Here is a 27,507-nt window from a genome sequence, read left to right as displayed (position 1 = left end):
TCGGAATCGGAACAACTGTAGACTGAAGAGAACATCTTTGTTTCTCACAGTTCTGCACAAATATCACACTTTAAATATGTCCTCGAATGAAAATGAAAATAATGACGTAAAAATTTGCGTTCCGTCCGATATCACATCGCAATCGCAGTTAGGTATTTATTTAAAATCGTTCAGCTCCAGCTCTGTATGGCATCAGTGGGAACATTCTTCTTCACAATGTGCCCCCTCTGGTGCAACAATCATCCTCCGACTGTCCGTATAGCCGTCAGAATTAAAGTTTGTATGCAAAATAGCAGCCACTGAGCTATGATTTTATTTACAATTACCCGCACAGGTTGAGACTCACTTGTTTTAGTGTAAAAGAGGCTTTACTGTCCTCTTTGATAGAAGGAGCGTGTGCATTAATCTACATGTGTCTGTTTTGTGGGGGTCCTTATGGGAGGTGTCAAAGATCATGGCGCTGTTGTAGGACAGCCTTCCCCTGAGGAAACAGATGGAATACATTCAGTTACAGACCATAAACACAGCTGTATAAGTGTCGTGAATAATACTTACATAAACACACTGTGATATCATTATTCATTTAATTAAATGAAATAAGGTTTTAGGAAGAAATAAAATCCTTTCCTCCTGTGTATGAGAAAAACTGCGTTGCTGGGAAAAAAACAGTTCTCAGTCTGCTTGCAGTCGTGTGCAGTGATTCGGTTTAACAAATCTTCAGCAAAATCTTCTGTCAGGGCCAGTGAGTGAAGGCCACCGAGCCAAGCTAATGCAGTAACAACACTCGCCTCGCTATCTTTAAACGTCTGTAAATATTGTAATAAGCAACAGGGCATTCCTCATAAAAGATGCAGCAGCTCAACTGGTACTGACAGGCACTATGGGCCTTGACTTCCAGATGAGGAGTGTGGCCTCCTTCTTCTCCCTTTTCTGTTGGTTTTCCAAAGAGATTGCCAATCTCAGGTGCCGACAAGGCCGTGCTCTGCTGGAGGTTAGTGTCTGCAAACCAAACCTACCTAGCTTTTATTCTGTTTTGCCTCTTACCCCCCCCGAAATCTCTGCCCAAGAGAACCTTTCAGATGGATTGATTTCCTGCACCGATGCAACAGTCATTGTGCCTTGCAGTACATTTTGCTTTCCATATATTGGAAGTGCCTTTATTCTGTGACCTTTGTGGAATATATTTGCTGGTGCCGTGTGTCTGGGAGTCGGGATAGAAGTGGGAAGATGTACTTAGAGGTTTCAGGGGAAAGATATAGGCTCACTTTATCATAGAGACACAGGTTTATGAAAACAGTACTTTTTTTTTTACTAAATGGACAAAAAGAAACTCTTGCCTTTGCAGCAAGAAGACCTGGGTTCGCGACCTGGTTGGAGCAAGGGTCTTTCTGCGTGAAGTTTGCATGTGTGTGCGTGGGTTCTCCGGTTTCCTCTCACAGATTTGGGGATTAGGCAAATTGGACACTCTGGTTCTTTGTCTCCATGTGGCCCTGTGATGTACTGGCGAACTGTCCAGTGTGTGACCCCGCCTTTTACCCTATGTCAGCTGGGATTGGCACCAGTGCCCCCTGCAACCCTCATGTGAAGGATAAAGCTGTAGAAGATGAATGAACGAATGAATGAATGAATGACATCAGTTAAACAGTTAGCAGTAGAAGATGCAATAGAAGAAGCTACATAAGTAGTAGGAGCACCTGAGTTTTTTGTTCTCTTTTTTTAATTGACCGTAGGTGGGTAGGTGGGTGAGAGTGAACTATGTGGCCCTGTGATGGACTGGTGACCTGTCCAGGGTGTACCCTGCAACCCTCATGTGGAGGATAAAGCAGTAGAATATCAGTGAGTGAATGAGTGAGTGGACATAATAAAGCTCTATGCTGGTTTTCTTTTGACTGTGGACTTTGCCAGCAGTGCTGTATTAAGAGACATGAAAACCACAGTTCTAACCAGTTTACCATACAACTAACCTGTTATTATATATTTATTATGTAACAAGATTTGGTTTTCACTGCTTTTTTAATCAAGTTTCCCGTGTTGTGGTTTCTCTATGTTTAAAGTTTTGATAATGTTGTTGTGTTCTATGTTAATGGCAGTAAATATGACAACTAAGCTTGCAGCACTGGTCAAATAAGTATTTTAAGGAGACAAAAACTTGTATTGCTATATTGGTTTTGCAAAAGAAAAGGAGGCAGTAATGCTGCATTACAGATTCCAAATGCTATAAAAAAATACATAAAAGAAGGAGTAATGTGAGTCTATTAGAAATTGTTATAGGTTCTTTCTCATACCTGCACTAACAGGGTTTTCGGATTGAATAAAAGGATATTTTGTTGAATTATCTGCAGTATATGCAGGTCTCGTTTTTCTCTCCTAGTCTGTAGAGATGTACCACCTTCTCGTTCATACACAAAGGTTACAGCTATTTCCTTAGTCTAAATAGAGAGAGACAGAAGCCTATCTATTTTGTATGGGTAGCTTAGTAGAGAGTGCTATAGCCTACAGAAGAGAGTGTACTCTTATGAGGGGGGAGTTATAAAGGCACAAAAAGAAAAAAGGAGAGAGCAAGGGAGGAGGGGGTTGGTGGTTTCTGTTAGAATAGCATGAGCTCTTTAATGTTGTGTTTGAGCCTGACTGGGCACAGATTCATTTTAGAGGGAAAATGAAATAACAAGAGAGAGGGGAGAGAGGAGATTTTAATGCAATGTTTTGTGATAATCCCTCTCCATTTTGGAATGGTTTAGGAGAACTCATGCGATAAAGCCTTGTACAAGCCTGCAAAATAATAAGTTATTTGTCTTGCCTTATAGTACTTTGCCCTTGGAGGCCTCGCTAACCTCATGTTTTGACCAGAAAACAATCACAGATTAGTCAAGCTGTCACATCTCTCTGATCGCCAAATGGCTGAGCTCTTGATGCTGGTGTGGGTGAACAATGCATACATGTTATACATGTATCTGTCTGAGAGTGCACGCAATAACAAAGCTGAGCGGCTATGATTTAGCACTTTCACTTCATCCCTCTCTGTCACATAGCCCAGTGTGACAGAGGGTTATTGTAGAGGGAGGATGGCACATGTATGCAGCCAGGCCCACAAGGCAAATGACAGACAGGCACATGGGCACAGAACAATGGATGTATGGTGGAGACGAAAATTGTTTGTCTGAGATGCAGAAACAAATGGTTGCTTTTATCCCGAAGCAATGGGAGAAGAGAGTGATGGCTTAGCTTAGGACATGGAGGATCTCTATGACAGGTTTAGAACTGGAGGGGTGCACTGGGGATACAGGGTGGAGGACTATTGACTGTATACATAAATGGACACAGTGGTCAGGTTGAGGGAATGAACTCCTGATGTGAAGCCTCAAGATTTACAGTTTGAACAACACCGTGCCAATTTTTGATACTAGCTGTCAATCACAAATGGAATCCACTTGTATGTACCACACTTTATTGTTTACTTTCCTCTAAGTGGGAATGTAATTTACAAAATGTACATCGTATTCTATTGAAAAAGAGGTGAAACTAGAGACTTAGATCATTAACGCTTCAGAGAAATTCTTACTGATGTTATAAATCAAGAGAGAAGGAGGCTCATGTTGCCATAGAGTTTCCACCTGGTGGCTACCTGCTATTTCTTACTTACAAGGTGTCACTGTTCAAACTGGAAGTCTACCTTTGATTACATAGACTTCAGTCTATGACAAGGACAAGCAGAGGCCACATTTGGTATGTGTAAAAACTAATAGTTATTCCAATATTAACTCAGGTGCCCCTACTGCTAATGTAGCTTATTCTATTACTAAGTTCTAACTGTTATTATTCATTAATTAATTAATTAATCTTCTACCGCTTTATCTACCACATGTCACCAGTCATCACACAGTCAATGTAGAGTGTCCAATTTGCCCAAATCTGCATGTTTTTGGACTGTGGGAGGAAACCGGAGAACCTTGAGAACCCCCCCATCCCACACACACACACAGGGAGAACTGCTTCTTCCGACCAGGTCCCAAACCTGGCTCTTCTTGCTGCAAAGGTGCTAACCACTACACCAACCATGAGGCCCACTGTTGTTATCCCTGAACTTCAAATAGAAACAACAACTAATGATAGCTGAGACACGTTTACAGATGTTTATTTACAATATGATACCATCAACATTCAGACCATTCTCCACAGATATGAAGCAGTCCCCATCATATTTAAGATCGAAAACTGTCTATGAATGTTCAGGTCCATCAGGGATGTTTGAAGATCCATGCTGCTCAGCATGGTTATATATAGAAATTCTGTGGTATTTCCGAAAATAGGTTAAGCTGCCGTCGCTGCACTGCTGGCATGACATCACTGATTGCCTGCCAGCCTACCCCCCAAAAGACTGCTCCCATACTGTGCTCAAAAGAACGCAGAGAATGGGGGAGAGACGGCTGCAGGGCTCTGTCCCCCTCATCTCTCCCCTCTGTTCCTCCCTCACACCCCCTTGCTTCCATCACACAGCCATCGCTCCCCTTACCCCTCCCATTTATCTTCCCCAGTGAAGGAGCAAATGCAGTATGTAACAGCCTGTGTACTTTATTGCCAGAGACACAAACTGGTCTGGGGCTTTGTACTGGAGATGTATTGCATCAGTATATATGTATTTCTTTTTCATTTTTGCATGTGCGATACAAGCAAATTGAAACTTGAATGGTGCAGAAGAGACAAATGGCGTATGGAATTTGTGTTTCAGTCATTATATGATAATATGGTTGAATTAAAATGGATAGACAGTGAGTCTGTCTGTCTGTCTGTCTAACTGTCTATTCTTCCACATATCTATCGTTCCACACCTTATGTGACTCCCTGACTGTGCGTCCATAATTAGACAGGCAGAATATCTCAAGAATTAATTAGGCTGTATGTGGTTACTATAGGAATATGTCAATGCCCTTAACACCCTGGTGCTTGTTACTCAGACCATTAGTGTTAATTAAAGCTCCTCTTTCTTTCAGTAGTGACACGAGACAAATAAACACAATGAAAGTAGGGACAGCGACACAGAGTCGTATTTTTTCTTTTCCGTGGCATGCAGGGTTGTAATTGAAAATATGTGTCTACGTTCCATTCAGTGCATACATTGAATGGAAGGAACAACAATAAGCAGCAGAGTAGTCATTACAAGTTTGCTTATAAAGATGTGTACAATTAGTGTTTCCTCTCAAGGTGGCCTGTGTGTAGTTGTATAATGAAGAAGAATGTGAGCGTGCTTTTTCTCCCCCTCACACACATTTTTCCACCACGTTCCTCTTTCAGTCACTTCATCCAAGCTACCCCTGGGCCTTTGAAGTGCTGTCTTTAAAGGTATCTCTCAATTTGTAAAATCAAAGTGACTGAGAGACCTGCTTGGTCTCTCAGTCCACAGTCAGTTTGCCGCTGCCAGTCATCTATGAATGTGGCTCTGCTATGATCAATTGATCTGTCCCAAAGGTTTAAAGGCTTTTAACCTTTTGAAAGAGAACGTTAGGAATAATGTATCCGGTGCATGAAATCAGTGGAAACACAATATATGTTGTATACAACAGGAGATAAATAGGTGGGAGACAAGTGAGAACGATGTTATTATTTCCCGTTGCTTTGACTTGTTTGTTTTTCTAAGAGGTTGCTGTGGTACAAAAAGAGGAGATGCAGTTTTCTGACTTTCTTGCGAGAGGGCGGGGACCCTCCGAGAAACTTTTATTGATTTCTGTGTAAATCCCCTGGCCCGAGCAGACTTGGCTGGACATGGGAGGGATCGAGAGACGGGACTTGGCAGGTAAACTCCCATGCCCTCCCAGACGTAACACAGCGTGAGGGAGTTAGTGTGAACCTACACATTATTTACAGCTCTGTGAAACTCCATCCATTAACTGTGTCAATTAGCTTGCTCATCAGGGATGCAGGCCACTAGATGTATATATAGATCGGGCCTTGGCTTTAATAGAAGGAGAGGAATGAAATACCCACACAGTCTACAAAAGCCAAGGCTGACTTTTAAGACCATAGCACTGACCGTAGATGCAGAAAGTGCTGTATCCAAAGTGTTATCCTGAGCCACATACACATACCAGCCCACTTGGGAATGACCGGCCAGTTGCAGTTTGTCTCATTACGTCCCAAAATTGCCAAACAACATTAGGAACTGTGCACTTGTTGAAACTGCATGCATAATGTTTTCAGCCCCCTTTTTTTTTTAATGAAGCTTTCCTTGTTGCTGTCCCTAAACTCTTGACTTGGTAATCTCTTTGCATTGGTATTTTAAAATCCAATTTTAAGTTTTACTTGTTTTTAATTCTAATGCAGCCTGACATGTTGCAGATTTTACGTGTTATTTGTACTTTCTTATCTGTTTTTGTTGCGTTAAACCATTTGTTTTCCACAACTTGATAACATAATACTGTATATGTTGATTTTTTTCTCAAACACAGTCATCTACTATTTGTAGTGTTCTTCATGTTGGAACCAGTCATAAGTAGTTATATGTAAGCCTTTGAGAGGAATACTCCACAGTTGGATTTTACATGAAGCACCACTTGTCCACAGAGAGAACTATTTAACCTCAGTGATGGTGAGTGTCATCTTCCTACATTGCAATTATGGCTTCTTTGCCCCAGTATTGATCATGAAAAAAATACCACACCCTTTCAGAAAAAATATTTTGCAATCCTCATGCTCATTAGGCAATGCACACCACATGTGCATGTATACTTTGTATATATATAAAAAAAACACACACACTTGTTTTCACACATCAGGCAGTCCCTTGGGATGTGCTGCCAATGGATCTGTTTGACTGGTGCTTTAGTGTAGTCTATGTGAACAAGATGCAACAAATCAATGGCTGAGGTCTCCTACTCAGGGGTCAGAGAGGATTCCAGGCAGGGTCTGGGGACTATTTCTTGCCCTCGTGATGGACAGCTGTACACCTCGGCGCTCCGCAGAGTTCATCCTCCCCCAGCCGTTGCTCAAGGTGAAGCGATGATGGGAAGGGTTGTGAAAAGAGGAATTGAGGAGGATTTTAAGATAGATGGAAGGGAGATGAAAGGATGGAGTGATTGATGGGGGTGTGATAGAAGCTTCAGGAACAGGATATTGTGAGTGAGCACAGTTGTAGGCTCCCTTTAATGTGATTGTTGGTCTTAAGTAAAGTTTACAGGTTACCCTAGGCCATTGCTTATATTACAGTGCTTATTACGTGCCCATTAGTCCTGGACAGAGAACATTTTTTTGCCAGAACAATGAGCAAGAGCAGTTTGGAAAGTCCCTGCAAACTCTATGCTCTTGTTTTTTATTATAAGTCTTCTTTGTCCTTCTCAGAGACCAGGCTGATTACCCCCCTCACGGTCAGTCTGTGCCACAGAGCCCCCTGCCTCCCTGGCTGGCAATGATTCAGGTCATAATCACATTGTATCAGTGCTGCTGATGTGTGTTTCAGCCTCCGACCCCTCTGAAAGGCTATCAGTTTCCCCAGAGCCCCTCATGGCAGTAAATGAAGTAAGCAAGTAATCTACCAACAGTGATAGCATTTTCCAAAGCGTGCAAATGATGTGTGAGGGAGCAGGAGAGCAGTGGTGCCAGGACTGGCTCAGTTTCTGCTACCATCACACTTTCTGGCCAAGGAAATGCCACATTGAGAGCAAGTTCACACTTTTTCATTACACTGGGGCAGCTTGGATCCTCTGGGGCAAGGAAATGGAGACAAGGGTGCAAAGACTTTATGAAAGGGGGAGTGAAATGAGAGAGATTGCGATTTGAACCAGCCAGGTCTCCACGGAATTGCATTCATATTTGACAATTTTGCATTACACGATTTAGTAAGCAGTGGGACGTTCACATTGCGTTCTTGTGTTTGACGTAACAGCTTGCAGCAGTCGTTGCCATGGTGACAGGCACAAATTCATTTCTTCATGGACTTGCTTGGATATATATCGATTTCATTACCTGCTGAGGCAGTTAGATTGTTGTGACATGTTATGAAATAGAACTTCCTCCAGGTCAGACACCTTGTAATATACACACAAAACCAATACATAACATTAAGTTAAGAATAAGTTACATTCTGCATTTCCGTCCTATTAATGGATATGTATTAACTTAGGACAAAGGATGAGGGATGATTATATTTTTGAGCCCAAAGATACTATTAGATTTACACATGGAGTTAAATATTTTAAAATAACATTTATCACAATGCATTAATGTTGAGGAAAATGTACCAGCTTAGGTATATACTTACATAATTACATAAATGTCAAGCTATTCTAGCTTTCAATTCAAGACAAATGGACTTGCTTTCAGGGAAAAATTACTTTAGCAGCACTCAAATTTACGGCCGCAACAATTGATTTAATAATACATTAATAAAATTAAAATTAATAAATGTATTTATATAAAATAAATTGAATTGCCACCTATTTTGATAATTAATCACTTAATTCATTATGAAATAAAAGCAAATTCTCTCATTTAAATTTTTTTAATATATATGTATATATGTATTATATTTATTTATATATGTATATATATATATATATATATAGCAGTATAGTACAGTGAATATTATATTTTAATTTTATGGAGCAAACTGCTAATTGATTAATCCAGAATATAGTGTGTCAATTATAATGCTATTAGTTATTCACTGGACGGAAATAGTATATAATAATATAAAGTATAAAACAGTAAGCTAATACTTTGGTAAGAGTGAGATTAATATATCCTTTTTCCTTTTAGGGATTCATCAATAAGTAGGTATATTTAGTTTGTGGTTGTAATTTGACTGCAACACTCTTGCTAATCAAGCTAACTTGAATCAGGTGGCAGCACAGGAGCATGATAACAACACACCTGCTGCCATGCCACAATTAAACAAGTCATGGAAAATCACTGAGAGCTCAGTTGTGGAATAAAAAGAGGAACTGAAACCAACATGAAGTGGGTGAGTCATGAAACAAGTCAATTAGCTGCATGTGTTTAGCTAAAGGTAACTCTTTAGTACTAACCACAGTGGTAAATGTGTTCATTTTTGTGTTTTGAGTGGTTTCAGTGCAAATGTGTAAGTTGTGGTAAAGACATGAAAGACAGTCTCAGTTTATAATCTCATACCCTAATTAATTAAAGCTAATTAGCGGATTGATACATGCCTGTTAGCCCTGTTACATAAGGTTTGCTTGATATGTTTAAGTTTATTTTCTATACCACAATGACAGCACGGCGCATGTCTGTGTTTAAATGCCATTTAGATACACCATTTTGTTTCGTTCATAGAAGACACCACAAGCTGGATAATTCATGGCATTAAATTGGGGATATAAGACGTGTTTACTTTGGAGGCAACATATCAGCAGGTGTTTTTCATGGAGTTCATTGCTTATGTATCAAATGTGGGTACATGGTGCTGTGCTGAGTGCTTTCCATAACATGAATAATTCATGCATGATTCTGTGCTGAATGGTTTTTCATAACAGTGATAATTCACACATGATGCCATGCTGAATGTTTTCTTTTAATAAGAAGAACACCACTGCAAGAGATGTCAATTACATGGGTGAGGTTTTCTTACAAGCAGTGTGGCTTATTGTTGCTAAAAGCCTTGTGCTGTCCAGGGGAAAAAAGTGAGAATGTCGTGCTGACATCCTCACTTTTTTGATGACCATGGCATAATATTTGCATCATGCAGCAATTGTAAGATAGTTGCAGGGTTCTGTAACATTGACATGCTGTTTTTATGTGAATGGCAGCTGCTTAATGCTTAGTTGAGGTACATTCAAAAATAGGATTCTGTGCTCATACATTTATTCACACATATGTATAGATGTGTTGCCTTTGTTTGTCTGCTCATTACATAGCAATGTGAAGCAGGCTTTCTACGTCGTATGCACTCAGCTCATGACAAAATAAAGTGTGATCAAAGATGTCGATTTGCATTCAAAATTAGCCTGATACTCTGATGCCGGTGGACATTAATGTCCCACAGAGCTTTGCACAAAAGAAATTAAGGAGCTGCTCGAAGCTGCAGAAAAACAAATTATGAATGGTAGGGCTACTGCTCCAGGAGCACCTCAGAAAGCAAAATTAAGTATTAAATCGTTGGGAAAACATTTCCTTTCCTCTTTATTAAAATTAGAATTGAAGTGGAGATGTGACATCTAAGTTCCATGCCTTTTATAATTATGCGCCGTCTACAGATAATGTATACTGTGAGAATTTACAGTTAGGATGGGACATGATATGTTGTATACCTAGTATATAATTTAGTTGTGGCACACAGGCAGCGTTTGTTGTTTCACAGCCTGAAAGAAGTGCTTTGTGTGTTTGTGTTTCATATGGATTTTCTCACAGAAATCAGAACCCTAGTTCTGATAACAAGAGCCTGGGCCATGGAGTATGCAAATGGCTGATACTGATACTGTATCTTCCACTTTTTGTCTCACATATTCTTTCCCTTTTCCATGTAAGACTCTTTAATTACATGGCAATTCAGTGTAGTGGAGATGGAGGGACTCTGATCTATTTTCTAACGCACACACACACACTGCACAGTGCGCTCTTTTAAGGATGCATTCCTATGAAATGGGAGATGAGCTGAATGGTGATAGAATTGGTGATTAGAAAAAAAAACAGGAGAAGAGAGGAGGGTGAAGGGGACTGAAGAGGGAAACTGGAATTTCTTTTTCCTGTTTGGAGTTGGGTGTGAGATACGGTTGTTTTAGAACTATCAGATGATGCAGAGGATCATCTCTTCACAATGGGACGGCTTCCCTCTCTGCTGTGTCAGCAGGCTCAGATTACAGTGGCTTTTTGTTGTGTTTCAAACAATTTCATCATACCACACCCCCCACCACCCCACCCCCCCCCCCCCCCCCCACACACACACACACACACAATTTTGTACTTGGTGTGCAATGCAGCAGTGTCAATTTGTACCTGTTTGGATTCCAATTATGGAGTTGTTAAAGCTTTTTTCGCCTGTGGCCTGCAAATTCTTATTAAGCCATACATTAAAGAGCACAGCATCACATTTAAATGGAGTTCATGTTTTTTCTTTTGTTTGCCAGTGTTGTGGTCGTTATTAATTTATTCTCAGTGCCCTATGCATTAAACATTAACAAATACATTGCATCTGCGATTGTATTGCAAAACACTTGTGTCTTATTCAGGGATAGGGCCAACATTTGTCAAGTAAACCCAACAGTAGCTTAGAGCTTACAAAAAACATGTAAATGGAGCCATTCCTCCTTATTAGATTTACTCATTTGAGAAACAGACAAACAAATAAACAACTCCAAAAGAAAAATGATATTTCCACCCTCCTGGTATTACTTCACAAGCTGATGTAGAGAAAAGAAAGTGAATTTGGCAGAGTGATGGAGTGATTTGCTTGGTGGCCATTGGAAATCATTAGGTTAGGGGTTCTGGGACAAGGGAGACTGTGCTGCTACAGTTAGCCAACAAAGGTCACAACCCCTGTGAGTCCACATCACACTCTTTATTTTTCATACGGAAAAGCACAGCAGACGTGATCACCAATTGTCCTTAACACAAGAAGAGCTGCATGGAAGAATTTAGTGAAATTTCAATGAAATTGATCACGTCTTTGTTGTATGTAAATGTGTTAACATGAAAGTGCACTTAAGACGTAGAGCAGGGGGGAAAGGCAGCAGGGTTATAGGTCACTCAATAAATCAATAAGTGACATTGCATTTCAGCACTCTTTTTTGATGCAGTCCTGCAAAAAGTTACACTGGAGAAACAGCCAAAGTGTAAGGGTTATTAAAATAGCAAACACAAGAAAATAATCATCCATGAGACAAAATGGAGGGCAAAAATTTCAGGTGGTAAAAGTGATCTCATGTGCACGATGGAAAACGAATTGGAATATTGTCTGTGTAAAGACACTTAATACATCACCACCCACCGAATACATTTGGCTGTTGAAATGAGATCCAAAATTTAGTGGCTGCTAATAAACCATCTTCAGAGTGGCAGAAATATGATGCATGGTAACCCATATGAACCTCATTAATAGAACACAAGCAAATCTATTTATTCAGACAGTCGGGTGGGGAAATGATTGCCTCAGTACTTTATCTGGTTTCTCTCATTCTCTTCTTTTCTCTTCTGTGTGTACATGCTCTACATCAATTCTATGTGGACGTTTGTGAGTGTGTGTTTACATGCATGAACGTATACTTGTTAAGCATTCCCCCATGAGATTCCTCTTTTCCTTCACTGATCCATCACATCCCTCCCCTCCTTCTTTTCTTGTCTTTCCCTTTGTCACATCCATTCAGGGTGGAGACGCATTTTTTTATTGGGCTAATGTTTTTAAACTTAAGCCCATATGTGATTCTGATCTGGTTTTCATGTTGTTCCTCTGTTGCAGGTTGCGCATTCCTCACCTATTGCGCCCGGGAGTCGGCCATCAAAGCCCAGAATGCCCTCCATGAACAGAAAACACTGCCAGGGGTAAGTGTCTGTCTCCCCTATCCCCTCCTCTTATTATTCTTTCTTTCTTTTTCTATTTTCTTTCTCTATGGTCAGCCACGCCATGTGCGCCCGGCTGCACACCAGCCGGCATTCGCCTTGTATAGCACCAGAGATGAAAACACTTTGGAAAGCAATTGAATCAATAGTTTAGCCTTTTGAAGACCTAGTTTCAACTTTTCTGTGTGTCTGTTCTCAAGGGAGTATTGCCAGCATTGGTCAGATAACGCTGCCTCATACTTTTAAAGCCGTGACATAGAATGATGTTTTTTTTGAGGTGCAAAGCTTTGCAGTTACATAAAATATGCCAGATTAGAGGTTAGGGCTAGTAACATTCGCCCACATTCATATTTGTTATCTATATATGCATGTGTATGTCCAGTATATTCACCTCTGTGTATAGTGGTCTTTATTAGATCCTGTTAGTGTTAAGTCAATGACAGGGAAATGGAAGGAAGGCAGTGGCGAGAAGTGGCTCCCATGGTGGCAGCATGGCTTTACATGGTCCGATTAAGTTGTCACCGGGGAGAAATATCAGTAAAGATGAACTTAATCACAGCACTCTCTCTAATGGAAGACAACGAGCTTGAGCAACCCAGCCCACATGTTTTTGATAAACATGGATTTAAACATGCAAATGCAACTACCGCCAACATTTTTCTGGTGGCTTTTCTGAGACACAAGTTGTTTCGTTTATCCTGCAAATTAGCCAAGCATGAGGCTGGAGGGCGTTATTTTCAGAATTTCCCTCTGCACTGAATAATAAGATGGGAGACAGAGGCAGATGAAAAACACCATTTCACATTACGCCAGAGGATGTGTTCATTAAAGCTTAAAACTTTATTCAGCAGTGTGTTTTTAAAACTGAGAATTTGATTGTCTTTCTGTGTTTGTCTGTTGTCTGTTGTATAAGTTTATTCTCTCACGTCTCGGGTGTTTATAATACCTCTGCTCTTGGTCCTGTAACACGTTATTATCTTACAATCCTGATGCATAGAGTATGTTCAGGTCACACAGCCCAGCATGTTACATTTTTCAAATACGTCTTGATGGCTGCTTCTTTATCCGTGCTCATGTGCACACATATCCAGTCACACTGAAAGTTGCTATGTGTCACTTGTGAGAAATAAAACCCTTTTCTTGTACCTTTCAGTCCTGCTTTAAGCCTTCTGCTGACTTACCCTCTGCCCCACCTCGTCCTCACCACCTCACATCCTCCTTTTCCACTGCTCCACTGCCGCTGCTCTTCCTGAGACAGAGCATGTCATAGAAATGTAACAGGCAGACGTTGATGAGTGTCAGGCCGCAGACAAGGCTGCTCTGCTGTTCTCTTCCCCTCAGCTTCACTCACACAAACACCAGTGGTCCAAGACAGTGTGGGCTGTAATACTGCATCCACAAATAGCACAGGCAAGAACATTAGCTTCATACAAATGCTGCAGGATGGATTCACAAGTATGAATGTCCAGTTTTAATAAGGATCATTTTCAGCAGCATAATGTAGAAAATACATGATCCATTGCGTGTTCAACTGCCTCCCACTGCTTCTCCTGGTCTTGTCTCTTGAGCTTTCTGTTCCTAAATCTTTTGTGGTATGACCCCTGTTGCTTCACTGCTTGATGGTAACTAGATATGCCAGCTGTTTGTTTGCAAAAACCTGCTTTATAGGCCATTTGCTCAGCTGTGCTGTAAGTAATGTAAACTATTCCCCAGACATTAATTACGTGTTATTAACAGTTGTGTTTTGTCATTAACCCCTGCACTGTTGCTGTTGTATAGAGATTTTGACCAGTGCTCATACTCGTTTGCATATGTCATTATTAACATTAACATAACACTAGAGTTTGGTAACATGTTTGGCCTAGTACTGTGCATCTTAGATCTAAAGTATTCGATAGTTGATACCCTCTTTCAACATCTTGAATTGGCACCATATCTTTTACGATTAAACAGGCGAAAGAGTTTGGTAACGTCTTGCGTTTGTTGCTTTTTTTGTTTAATGGCATTTGTTTTTTTGCAGAATGATTCCACTTTCATTTCCTGTGTGTGTTCCAGTGCTGGTACCTTGGCTAGTCACAAACATTTCGTATTTATCATTTTTAGTGCAGCACTTCTAATGGCAATCGACTTCCAACTTCCGTCGTTTGACTAACATCCATCTTTTCAAGCCAAACCACCTCCAAACCACCTCCACTCACATAATGTAGCATTTGAATTTAATATAGATCGTTTGTTTCTTACCTCCTGACAGTGTTTGTTGGCTCATTTTTATCATCACTTGAGCATCTTTAGGCAGCAGTTCTGCACTTTTTATGGCCATGCACTGTAGTCTGTCCTATACTAGGCTTTATGACGCATTGGCTGTCAACATGACATGTAATTGTGTTTCGCAATTTGATAATGCCATCTCCCTGAAATAAATAGAATATTATACAACACAGATCATATAAGTCATGTCACTTAGTCAGATAAAACTCCTCTATACTGTCGAGGAGCAAATAAAATCTGCTAATGAATTCTGGAAGATATAGTACTATGAAAAATGTAGTTTGATAAAAAAAAAAAAAAGAAATCTGAAGAATGATTTATTATATAAATATTTATATTGTTATTATCCAGAGATTTGTATTTTTTTCCTGTGACTGTGTTCATGGTTGTTATTATCCATGCCCCCATGTTACACATTAGCTGCTGAAAGGAACAGTATGGCCTAATGGAAGTGTACTGGGCTGGAATATAGATTCCTGTGGTGAAGTGTGATGGGAACCTTGGGGACACCGAGTGCCTGACATAAGTTTGGCCACTGAATGGGAGACACTGACAGTTTACCAGGTGTGCATTGCTTGGCTCTATTAGCTGTGTGTGTGAATGTGTCATCTGCAGGCTTTGTAGGGCAGCAAGTGTTATGTACATACAGATAGCAGCGTGTAAAGGTGGGAAGAAAAAATGCGCACATGGCAGCTTGTCACACAATGAGGTTATATATATTATTTGCATTGTATTTCATGCTTGTTTGTTGCTGATGGAGTTGCAGTGTTTTACATAACCATATGAGTGCTTTTTTGGATGTGTGATGTCTGCGTAATGGACACATCCTCTTTTTCTCCTAACAAGGGAAATCGTAGTATCCCCCAGTGACCTGAGCACTAAAATGTCTTCCTGATGATCCCTTTATGCTTACAACAGAAAGAGACTGAGTGTTAAGGCCTGTAGTGGCTGTCTTTACAGCAGTTAGTGTGTGTGTGTGTAGTGTGTCACAGCTCTATACACAAGTCCACAGGAGATTTACTCCACCCATCCCAGCATCATGACAAAATCCTGCATCCTTTATGTTATCAACCACCCATCCCCCCCCTCCCTCAATCGACAACCCCCCTCCCCTCGAACTCTCAGTCCTGCCACTGCCACTCCTCAAATCCAGCAGATCCAAGAAATAATCTCAGTCACTGCAGCTAGTCTATTTGCTGTAGCACAGAGAAACATGCCGCCTTAGCCTTTTTGTTATGCTAGAATTGTGTACAACAGTGATTGTCTTGGAGAAACATTGGTGGAAATGTGTTTGCTGCTTGCATTTACTTCTAGTATTAGTGCAGCTCGACCTGGGGGGAGTGTAAGAGGCTGGCAGTGATTCAGGAGGCAGGTTTATGGAAATAGCACCCGCATTAAAAAAACCAATGAGAGCAGGGAGAAGATTATGCTCCGACACACACATGTGGGCTCCTGCAGTGTCAACACTCTAAGTAGATCCCCTCCCTCTCAATTGCCTCCATCTCCCTCTGACTCAATTCCTGTCTCTCTTGCACTTTGCCCTTAGCTGCACAGTTCACACCTGCACTGTTAGGCTGCTGTGTGAGTGGACGCTTGTGTGTTTCTATGCATGTATGCATGGGTTTGTTTGTGCATGTGTTTGTGCAGTCGCTCAGTTCAGCCGTATTAAGATGTATTACGAGTGAGAGCCTGGGTGTGTGTGGTGGAGAGTGGCCGACCTTGTGTTGTGGAAATGAGGCTGCCATTCTATGGAGCCCTTCCCCAACACGCCGTAAACCATCCAGCATTTCCTCTGTGGGGATGTGCACGTGTGCGTGCGCACACACACACACACACACAGTCCAAACATATATGCATGTGTTACCCACCTGTTTATCAACTACAGCCAAGCTTTCTACCACAAAGGCTGAATAATTCAATGCTACTCTGAACGTGTATGACCATGGTGAACTGTATGATTGTGATTGTGTAGTGAATGTGCTTTTGTTGTGGGGGGTAGGAGGAGGGAGTAGACTGGCCAGCATGAAGCCGATCAGTGCTGGCAGGATTTGTGGCCTTGTAGTCAGGGAGAGGGTACTCGTTAGAAATTAGCCTCTGGGTAACGTGTGTGTGTGTGTTTTCAGGTAAAAAAAAAAAAACCCATAATGGAGTGAATGTTAAAATAAGCAGGTTTTTTTTTTCTTTCCCTTTTTCATAAAAGAAACCCCAAAACAAAACAGAAATGTTCTGTTCTATGAATTCAGTACATAAAAGATTTGTTCAAAGTGAACATTATGTTTTTCCTTTTTAATATTAGATGTGTGTGTGTGTATTTAACAGCTTATATGATCTCTTTGATGAACAAACACAGAAAGTAAGGATCCATATGTCTGTTCAAACATTTCAGTGCCCTTCATGGTGGTCTAAGTACAACAATAAGGCAGCAGCTGGTCTCAGAAGCAGCAGGATTTTGCCTCCAGTGTCTGTGTTTTATAACATTTGTGGATACATTGATATGAGAATAAAGATGGCTTTGTAGATACCGGCTCTGCATGGGTTTTATGTCTATAACCTAACCTGTCTCTGAACTTATTACTCAAGTCAAATCACCCAGATGACTCGAAGGAGCAGGTGGTATCATAAAAAGTCAGGGGGCTATAGTAATGTTTTATTTTGATTCCTACTTATTAAACTTTGCTTCAGGTATGACAGCAGACTTAACACTGCACACTTACACCCACTCACTATAGTGTGTTAGCTGTAATGGCATATTTGAGTTATGTATACACAGTAAAGGGATGCTATACCAGAGTGCTCCTCAGGGAACTGCATCTTCACGCCCTAAGAACATGCACACATGCATTCAGCACGCACACACATGCACACCCACACATGCACGCACTTAAAGCAAAGGGGCTAGAAATAGACTAAAACAAACAGAGTAACTGTTGGAGCCATCACGTTGTTGCTTGTTTTCCACCGTCTGTCTCACTGTTGCTCCTCTGGTACTCCTTTAAAACACACACACGTTCACACACACACACACACACACACACCTGCGCGCGTGCACACACTCCTTTCCCTTGTTCGACTCATTTTTCTGTGTGGTAGATTAGCCACATATTTAGAAAAGGCTTCTTATCCTCAGGGGATTGGTTTCTCAGGGTATTTTGAAAAGGAGTAGGATCTGCAGGCTGCACCTGCCTTTTGAGAATAAACAATATTCACTGCAACAGTGGAAATATGACATTTCCTTTTCTCCTATAAACTAGAGCCATATGCAATGGATGGATGGGTATTTTGAATATATTCACTGGGAGCTTTATATTAGGAGATAGCTCATGCATGGAGGCACCTACACTTACTGTATGCATGCATGCAACTGTGGCAAAATCAGTAAAGAGCCCTTAACTTCTGCTTTATTTGAAGGAGTTGCATATGTTTCAAGGCTGTTTCTTGTCTTTGCTTGTTTTCCCTTTAATGTGAAAATAACAGTAAAACTGTAAATATCATTTGTAGTAAATCATTTCTCTGTTTCTATAGAATAATGAGAAACAAAGTATACTGTATTGCGTTCCAGGTGACCCAATGTTGACCCCATCTGTAACATTAGCACTTTTGACATTACAACGCTGCTTCCACTGCTTACATTATTGAATCTTGGGGGAGACGTTGTGTAAAATACCAAAATAATTCTATGCATGCCCTGCCCATAAAGCTACTGCACAGTGAGAAGTGTGCTATTTTTTCTGGGGTACAGGTTAGCAAAAAAGCTGAATTATTAATGTTTTTTATATTTTTAGCCTGTTTAACCTATTTCTGGTTCTGGCTGGAGACTTGCTTGCCTGCCTGTCTGTGAGATTCAATCATATGACAAGGCTGTGATCTGGGTTACAGGGCTGGGCCTTGTTTGTAATGGGGGAAGCTGTGTGTGTGTATTTAGGTTTGATTTATTTGTACATTTCATTGTCCCCGCCTGCATCCCAGGCTAACAAAGACTGGCTGTGATTTTTCATATGATCTAATGTCAGTTTGGCACTGAAGCATCACCTGTACCAGCGAGACAGACGCAGATGAGTCTGGTTTTATTCCAGCCTGGGGTGCATGGCAGTGCAAAGCTGTGCAAGAGGCAAGGCCCAGATACTGACTGACAATCCATCTGCGGGTCCATGTACAGGTGTGCCACTGCCTGCAGACACAAAGACAGAGAGTGGGACTGAGCGGCAGGGTGCCCACATGGATGATGAATATGGGGTGTGTGTGTGTAAGTGTCTCTGTGTGAGTCCGTGCCCTTCTGTGTATGTTGGAAACATTAGCTTAAAAAATGAATATTCAAATAGACAAGATGACACTTCAGGAGGCACAGGCAAGTGTCGCTGAGAACATGTCAATTTACTCCATAATGAAGGACACACATTTCACCCATTGTCGCTAATCTGAGCTGACATCACACTGGCTGGACTTTGTGCCTGTGGGAGAGAGAGAGAGGAGGGTAAGTGAGGTTTGTGGGAGATATTAGTGTGGGGTGAAGTGACAGAATAGTTGAAATATTGAGAACAAAGTGAGAGGGAAGCACAGGGTCATGTTGACATCAAACATTGCAGTGTGAGTGTGTGTGAGCGTGTTCAATACACACATACGTGTACATGTCCTGTATATCTGTGCTTGTCTGAGAGATGGCACACTAGTGTCGTGGAACCAGAGGGAGCTCATTTGTAAGGCAGATCTTTGCTTTGTTTTAGTGTCCACAGAGAGGGTAAGGGGGCCACATGCACGGCATGACAGCCAGCGTTTGTCAGCAAAAATCAGGACTAATGAAATGCAGTACACATGGCTGGAGGGCAAGGAGAGGAGTGTGAGTGACAGGAGGCCTGAGTGGAAACAGCCCGTGGCAGCCCTCCATTATGGCTACCAACGTATCAGCCAAACATCCTGAATTGTTTTAAGCCCCAGTCCCTTGCCTCTCCCATCCCTGATAAGGGCAGCAGAAGGGGAGAGTGGAGGAACAGTGTATGTGAGGGTCCCTGGGGGTAATGACATGGAATACAAGTGTATGGGGAGTGCTAGTGATGGGCTTGCTCATGTGGAAGTGGGTATTTGCATTGCAGAAGAGGGCTGACAGTTGAGATCGCTCAGGGAGCCAGTGACAGGGTGAAATCTTCTGTCGTCTGCCCTACAGACACAGGATATAGCTGAAGCAGCACCAGCGAGATCAAACACCTTGACCCAGTCCACATTTCTTTGTGGTAAGATTCTGAAAGTTTTTTCTTCTTCCTTTGAGCCACTTTTTTCATTTTTTATCAAACTTTTTAGCTGACACTTGATGCGAGTGGTTCCACTTATTTCCATTGTAGCAGCTTTAGAAGTGTTTCATATAGGAAATTATGCTGGATGGCCACAGAATAGTTTGGGATATAAATTATATAGTTATTGCCAACAGCTATAGACTGCCTCTCAACTATTTCAGTCCTAACTGCAATAAGGGGCAGCTGTAAATAATTAAAAGTAAAACAGTATACTGGATGTCTCCCACACAGCAAGTTCACATACAGGGAGAACACTCAATTTCCCCCCCCCCCAAGTCCCTTTACCCCACCACAACCCCAAAATGCATATGATGGGCTTTGTAAGAAAATAAGCACACACAACACACACTGTTTTTGCTCTGTGCATGTGGCAAGTTTTGGAGGTGTGCATTGGAGGTGCATGTACTGTATGTTCTTTCTGAAGTTCTCAGGTGGGAGGTGTTGTATAGTAAAGTGAAAATTGAAAAGCGGGAGAAGAAGATGAAGATATATGGATTAGTGTGATAGAGGCAGCGACACAGGAGAAGGTGTGGAGAAGGGTCATAAAGTAGATATAGATACTGGAACTAAAAAGGAAGTAAGAGAAGCAATATTTGACTGACTGAGTTGTGAAGATGAAATGAGTGAGATGGAGAGAAATAGAAAATATAGAGTGAGAGGTAATGATGAAGGGCCTCAGTGCCTGGTGGTTTAAACCTGTGCCATGAGAATCAGGTGAAAATGTGCGCTGTGGTTGTTCCTGTGAATCCCATGATGAAGCTGAGAGGCACCCCAAAGAGCAATCATTAAGATGACAGTGTGATGCTCACTTACGGAATATGCACCACCTCTCAGATTTACATATGAAAACAGGCACACTTCCTGGAAGGAGAAAAAAGACATGAGGAAAAAAGCAGGTTGGAGAACTGACGTTATTGAAATATGTTAGAACCAAAACAATTAATCAGCTTTGATCTTTGCACATTGTTCTTCTTTGTCAGTGTATTATCATTATTATTATTATTGTAATAATGTAATATTAACCCCCTCCCCCAAAAAAAAGAAACAAATAATAATAATCCTGTGTCTTTTTCCACTAATGCCCTTTGAGAGTGAATCCACTTACAGTTAATTTCCAGATTATGTTTGCAGCTGCAACTGTTAAAAGTCTTCTGCATGATTATGGTTTGATTGTCCATCTCATTTAGCCATAGAGAATGGGCTGTTTAAAATATGCCAAAATGTTCTATTGTCTATGATAAATGGGAAATATGTATCTATATATTCCTACTTTAACTCAACATGTACATTTTTTATTACCTCGCAAAAGACACAATTGAGGAACTTGTAGGAGACATATTGAAACATGAAGAAATGCTTACTCTATTCTCTTTAGTTTGCTTTAATAGGGGAGTGGCAGACTTGCTAAAATTACCAACTGGGAAGTAAGTGTTTACACACCTCTTGAGTTTGATTGTGCACAGCTGTCACATTCAGTGAAGCACGGCCTGAATATAAATTGGCAAAACTGTATCTGTGGTAAGGTTTCACTTTTTAGAGGTGAACGATCTTGAACTTGCATTGTCATTTTATTTTATGCTCCTGTTATTAATAAAATGCAATATTTATCTTTGCCAATTTATTTTATGAAGTGTTTGGCAGCATGATTGTGTAATTAAAAGGCAACGTAATATTCATACACAGCAGATTCAAGGTGCTGCAGATTCATAACAACACTTTCTTTAAAAAAAACAACAACATCATTTTAAGAAATCAGTATGAAATTACAATCATTAACAAATAATTCAAAAGACTGTCAACTAAATTAAGTCTAAAAAAGTAAACAAAATAATTGAATAAACATATGAAATAGATTAAATATAATATAAAATATTTATGATGGATGATATGCTCTGACAGACAGACATGAATAAACATGTGTCTGTTGTGTTTCTGTAAAGTATATGCTCTCATGATTATTGCACACAATCAGTAATGGGGGTCAGACAAGTGATTGCCACGGTGGTGTGCGCCTTCACACTGCCTAAATAAGTGTACACACACACACACACACACACAATCCATTAGGTGCTGGGGCAGGGAATGAGACAGCACATTTATTTACAGAGTTTATTTTACCCATTTTTCTTGATTCATTATTTATGAATCTATCAATCTATATGACACTTGCAGCAGCATATAGACTTTGGCTGCTCTCCTGTGTACTTTCCCGTCTGACAGTTGCAATGTGTCTGTCTGCTTATCTGACCTTACAATGCATGGTCTTTTCCCCATCACAATGTCTTTTCTCACTTTTTCTCTTTTAATCTGTTTCTTTTGTCAGGAGTTTCTTCAATCCTCTAATTTTTTTTTGTTATTTCATCTCTAAAACATTATAGATTATGATACATGCACATTTATCTCAGATTTATTTGATGGGTTGGGCTTGAGCACATGATTGTGCTTTTTTCTGCAGTGGTATAAATATGTCCCTGAAAGACGGAATAAACGTCAGTGTCACTCTTTTCTTGGGAAATGACAGAGCATGGATTTCCAGTCCACTTCATCTGCACGATTCTTCATGAAATGTCCTTTCTGGAGCGCTGGAGCTGACCAGTGGGAAAACCTGGTTATTAGTTTGCTAAAATAAGAGAAGATGGCAACATTGAAGGTTGCAAAAATATAAAATGCTTTGTCAGGCCTTAAGGATACACAGTCTGTTTTGGTGAAAAATGCTGTGTATAAAGAAACTATAATTGAAGACATTTACGCAGCTCTTCTGGGGACTGTTAACCAACTTCAAACTGGATTGATGAGAAGTCATCGGTAGGGCAGTGAAAGTCTGTCATGTCCTCTGACACATCTAAAAGCACTTAGGCTGTGTCTGCTCTATGACCAGGATCTGATAATGTTAGATTTATTATAGTGTGGACCTGTACATAGTAAGAGCCCTGTGGGTATAGGCTGGCCAGCTACACTGGCTGAGTATATTTCAGGTTGTAGCAGAAAGAAAATAAAAGCCTTTTCTTTCTCATGCTCTCCCTTCAGTCTCCCTTTCACTGTCTCTCACTCTTTCTTTGTCAACATTGCTATCTTCTGCTGCCCAGCCCCCTTTATTGAAGATGTTTGATAGTAGTCAGGCTATAGCCTAGGACATATAATAATAATAATAATAAAGGCAAGAGTAGATGTCAGGTTATCTAAAGATCAGCATGGAGCTGAAGCTAAAGAGGAAAAAAGAAACGGCAAATATCAAGAAATGCCAACCTTAGCCCCGCCCTATAAAAACACAGGATCACTGAGCTGTAAATCCTGGATTATCTGTAGTGTAAACCAACAGGGCAGAATGCTCTATTCCCCTCTGGAAAACAATGAGAATAATAACATATTGCCCTGCTTAATGAGTAAATGGAGCCATGAGATGAGATACAGAATGTGTTTCATAGCAGGGGAGAATGTGGGAGAAAGGAAGTGATCAATTGCCACGTCTGATACAGTACTGTGCAAAAGTCTCAGGCCGGCACCAGCTTTGTTGTTTTTATCTCTGTCAAATACTGTGATCATTGGCATTTTAAATGAAATGACGTGACAGAAAGTTGGTCTTATATATTAACAAGTTTACCTTTTACAACAACAACTGTATGTAATGCTCAAGCATGATCACAGACGTGCTGATATTTATTACAACTGCATGACAATTAGAAGCTCCAACAGGTTATGGTATGGTTTTTGTTTCGTTTCTTTTTACAACAAGTTCCACAAGCGGACTCACTTGACTGTTGCCTAGCAACACAAACAGTGACCATATCCTGCACACTACATATTTTATATCCACTACTTTGATTCATGTACATGTATTTGTATTTTTCCACTAATTGTGCAACCAGAGGAAAAAAAAAAAATTTTTATTGAAGGTTCCTTTGGTGGTTTTGTATGAATGTGAACAGCTTGATCTGACAGTTCACGGCATCTTTGTTTCCTGCTCTCAGTAAATGGTCTCCAGTAACGTTTGAATTAATTCTCAGACTACATTGGGATGAGCTCATCCACTGACCGGCAGGTTGCACTGAACTATCCTGCTCCTTTTCCTCGTCTTCTCCTCACAACCATTCATAATTTTATTTAAATGTTATAACCAGGAAAAAATAAAATTAAATTTGGCATACTTTGTGAGGCCAGGTTCACACTCCATGATTGGTGTGTGTGTGTGTGTGTGTGTGTGTTCACACCACCAATATGTTTAGTTTCGTATTTATCTCTGACAGAGAGAGAGATGGAGAGAGAGAGAGAGAATCTGCCCTTCACCTAATATAAAAATTACAGCTGCTAAAATATAATAGTTTGAAAAATATAATGTTTATCTTTTTCTCACATTCAACACCAGCATAGACACTAAAACTACTGTGACAGGTTTCAGTATTGCTGGTAGATTGTCATTATCATTATCAACAGATCTTTTCTCTGTCTATTTTTGCGCTGAATTTTTTTCTCTCACTTTTTATTTGCTTTATTTTTCCAAAGTGGCTGCACACAGAGCTTGTAAGGCAAATCCTTTCTAACAGGAAGCCTCTAGGGCTGCAGAGAAGTGTGGTCGATACAGGGAAAACACAGAGGGCTTTGAAGATGGCCTATCTCTCTGTCTCCATCCAAATGAAAAGGCAAGAGAGGGGCCCACAGGGACTGTGCCAGGCTAAGTTTCTATTAACACCATCTACATAACACCTAAGATGTACCAGTGTTTGATGTGACAGTGTCCAGATTAACTCACATTAGGGTGAACAACAAAGCCCCAGGTGCTGCATCCTCTCTTATTGCCTTGAAGACAGGAAGAGACGGGATGTTTTTTCAGACGCATAAATGAGGACATAAAAATATAACACCAATTCAAACGTCTAAATAGCAATGAGTTCCTTTGGTGTGTCCTATGTGTTGTCAAAACATTTTAGTAGTCACAGAGGTAATGTCCCTGAATGTGTACTCTTTTAGAAATGATTACTTTCTGAATAAAACAAAATCTTGTATTGTGGCGTGTAACTCCCAAAAGCCCCAGTGAATGATGTACATAATAATCATCACCACCAGCTCTGTTAACAGCATATACTGTTTACTCTTCCTGAGGTTTGAAACAGCACGAACAGTTCAGTATCTACCCTGTTTGGTGGTTTGAAATTGTGCATTTTTATACGGTAAGAAAATATTCACCCCGTGTTATTTAGAGCCATCACACTGATGTAATCAAATTGTGCCTACCTCTGTGTGTGTGTGTGTGTGTGTGTGTGTGTGTGTGTGTGTGTGTGTTAGTCTTTGGTGTGACTTCTTCTCACATAGAACTGGGTGGGATCTCTTTGTGTCAGCATGTGAAAATAACAAACTGAATATCCTTGTGTGTTATTCTGTTGCTTCCATCCGCACTGTTGTGGTGGTGATGTCCTTTTGTGATATTTTGGAGACAATGATCATTCAAGTCACAGACAGAAATGCTCATCTTATTTATGTTATTCTGTCCTAAGAATAAGCATATAAATTACAGCTTATAAATGAACTGAAGTGTATGTTGTAAGTGCATCATGTCGCACTGGTTGTCAAGTTGAGTTTGATAATTAACGGTAACATTTTACATAGTTAATCCTTTGAATCGTTTGACATTGATTTGACATTGATGCTTGCAGTAAGGGCTGCACATGTTGCATGTGCCTTGGTATATAGTGATGCATTATAGCAAAGCAAACAAACCTTAGGGTTTGCATCCTTGGGTAAAGATATTTATGCAAATATACTGTACTTTGTGTCTAAATGTTTGTCTAGAGCTTTCACAAAGGCAAAGTTTATCCAATGTGGTCTCTTGGGCTTTGTGCATTTGTTGTGCGTTTCTCAGCCTGGTAACTCAAACCCTAAGGTTTGTTGGCCCTCTGATTAAGAACCGTTAGGTTAGAATAATTCAAATTAACATCATTTCCACTAATTAAACATCTTTTTTTTAACTGTTTAATACAGTGGATGTTTTTTTTTTTTCTTTTTTTTTTTCAGGATTTTTATGGGTTACAAGAGAGGGGCGGTTTTACTCTCCTGTTGAGAAACTGTGAAAATGGCTTCTCCCCTTGAGCCAAAATGGGCTCTAATGCATTGCCTCTTCCCTTTGATGTTTGCTATAAATACGAAATGCACTGAGGGCTGTGGTTATTATTGTATAGAAATCTTTTTTGGAGATGTTTGTGGATGTTTACGGAACAGACAGCAGGCGAATGCTGAGTATCAAGATTTAAGTGAGGTTTCAATGTACTTAACTGTATTGTAATCTAATTTACAAAGCTATTAGAAAACTAATCACATAATACAAGGCAGAATATTTGTCACTGCTCTCCTCAATATTCTGAGAAGAATGCATCCTGCAAAACCAGGCAGTGTGTTGTGGAAATGTGAGTGCACGTCAGAGCAAGACGAACTGATAGGAGAGATGGTTGTCTTAATTTTGCTGTATATGTGTTAAAGCAAAGCATTGCATCTTGAGCTTTCACCAGCCCACACGCTCCCACGTCAAGCCCATATATTTAGCAGGGGAAAGGCTTTTTTCTTCTCCATGCGCTGTGGTGCGAGAGGTGCACGGGGGTTCTGAAATGTTTGTCTTTGTTCTCCTGGCAGAGTTTTCTGTGTGTGGGTGTTCACAGTTTCTAGGAGCACCTCGGGAATGCGTTTCAACAGATGGAGGTTTTAACTGGAGTGTTGGCTTCCAAAATCAGGGCTATATGCTGTTGCTGCCTGCTATTTTAATTTGTTTGTGTTGCCTGTTTGTTTACTTATGTTTTGTTTTTGTTTTTTTTTCCCAGCAGGATAATCAGAGGGTATGGAGATGATGGTGCAGTTGCAATTATGTTGTCTTGTAGCTAAAGGTTTTAGCTTCTAATCAAATATCGGTGGATTCTGATGGAATATTTATCATTGCTGTGGTGCTTATATCTTGCAAGCTATTTGTTACAGGTTTTAACAGTGAATCCAACAATGTAACATTTAGCTATAAATGCAATGAACGTCCTAACAGCTCCTTTTCTGTAAGTACATGAATATATTTTTAAAGAATTGTTTATATATTCGTATATTTACTCATGGATCTTTTTTTTGTCCCCTGCTGGACATGTTGCCATGTGACCTGAACTGTCTGCAGTGGTCATGTGACTGCCATTGTGTTCACATGACCACAAGGCATTTTGTATGTTTCCTCTCATGAAGGCCTTGATGGCTGAAATGCGTTGGCATGTTTTTACTGTTGATATGATTCAATAGTCATGAAAAGCTGTTTGTTTTTTATCTATCACCCTCTAGAGTGCCTCTGGTTTCTCACATTGTCTTAGATTTTTTTGGATACCAGAAGTGAAGAGCAGCAGCAGGGAGATATTATTGACCATACCAAAGCAGCACTACTGGTGTATTGTTTCTTGACTCGAGTCTTCAAACTTAGCAGGTGACTTACTAAGGGCATCAG

At 40.4% G+C, this 27,507-nt stretch overlaps 1 protein-coding gene across 8 annotated transcripts in view; it reads left to right on the top strand.

Annotated features, from left to right (window-relative positions):
* The window catches only part of celf5a (cugbp, Elav-like family member 5a), a 179,306-nt gene that overhangs the window by 5,063 nt on the left and 146,736 nt on the right, over positions 1-27,507 (top strand). For all 8 annotated transcript variants that reach the window (XM_058638531.1, XM_058638529.1, XM_058638525.1 and 5 more), the window contains exon 2: positions 12,398-12,480. In XM_058638531.1, the coding sequence (XP_058494514.1) occupies positions 12,398-12,480 (83 nt within the window). The remainder of the gene's footprint in view (positions 1-12,397; positions 12,481-27,507) is intronic.

This window comes from Solea solea, chromosome 9, assembly GCF_958295425.1.
Source record: "Solea solea chromosome 9, fSolSol10.1, whole genome shotgun sequence".
Lineage (NCBI taxonomy): Eukaryota > Metazoa > Chordata > Actinopteri > Pleuronectiformes > Soleidae > Solea > Solea solea.
Note: the sequence above shows the minus strand (reverse complement) of the source record. Positions and strands in the feature narration are given on the sequence as shown.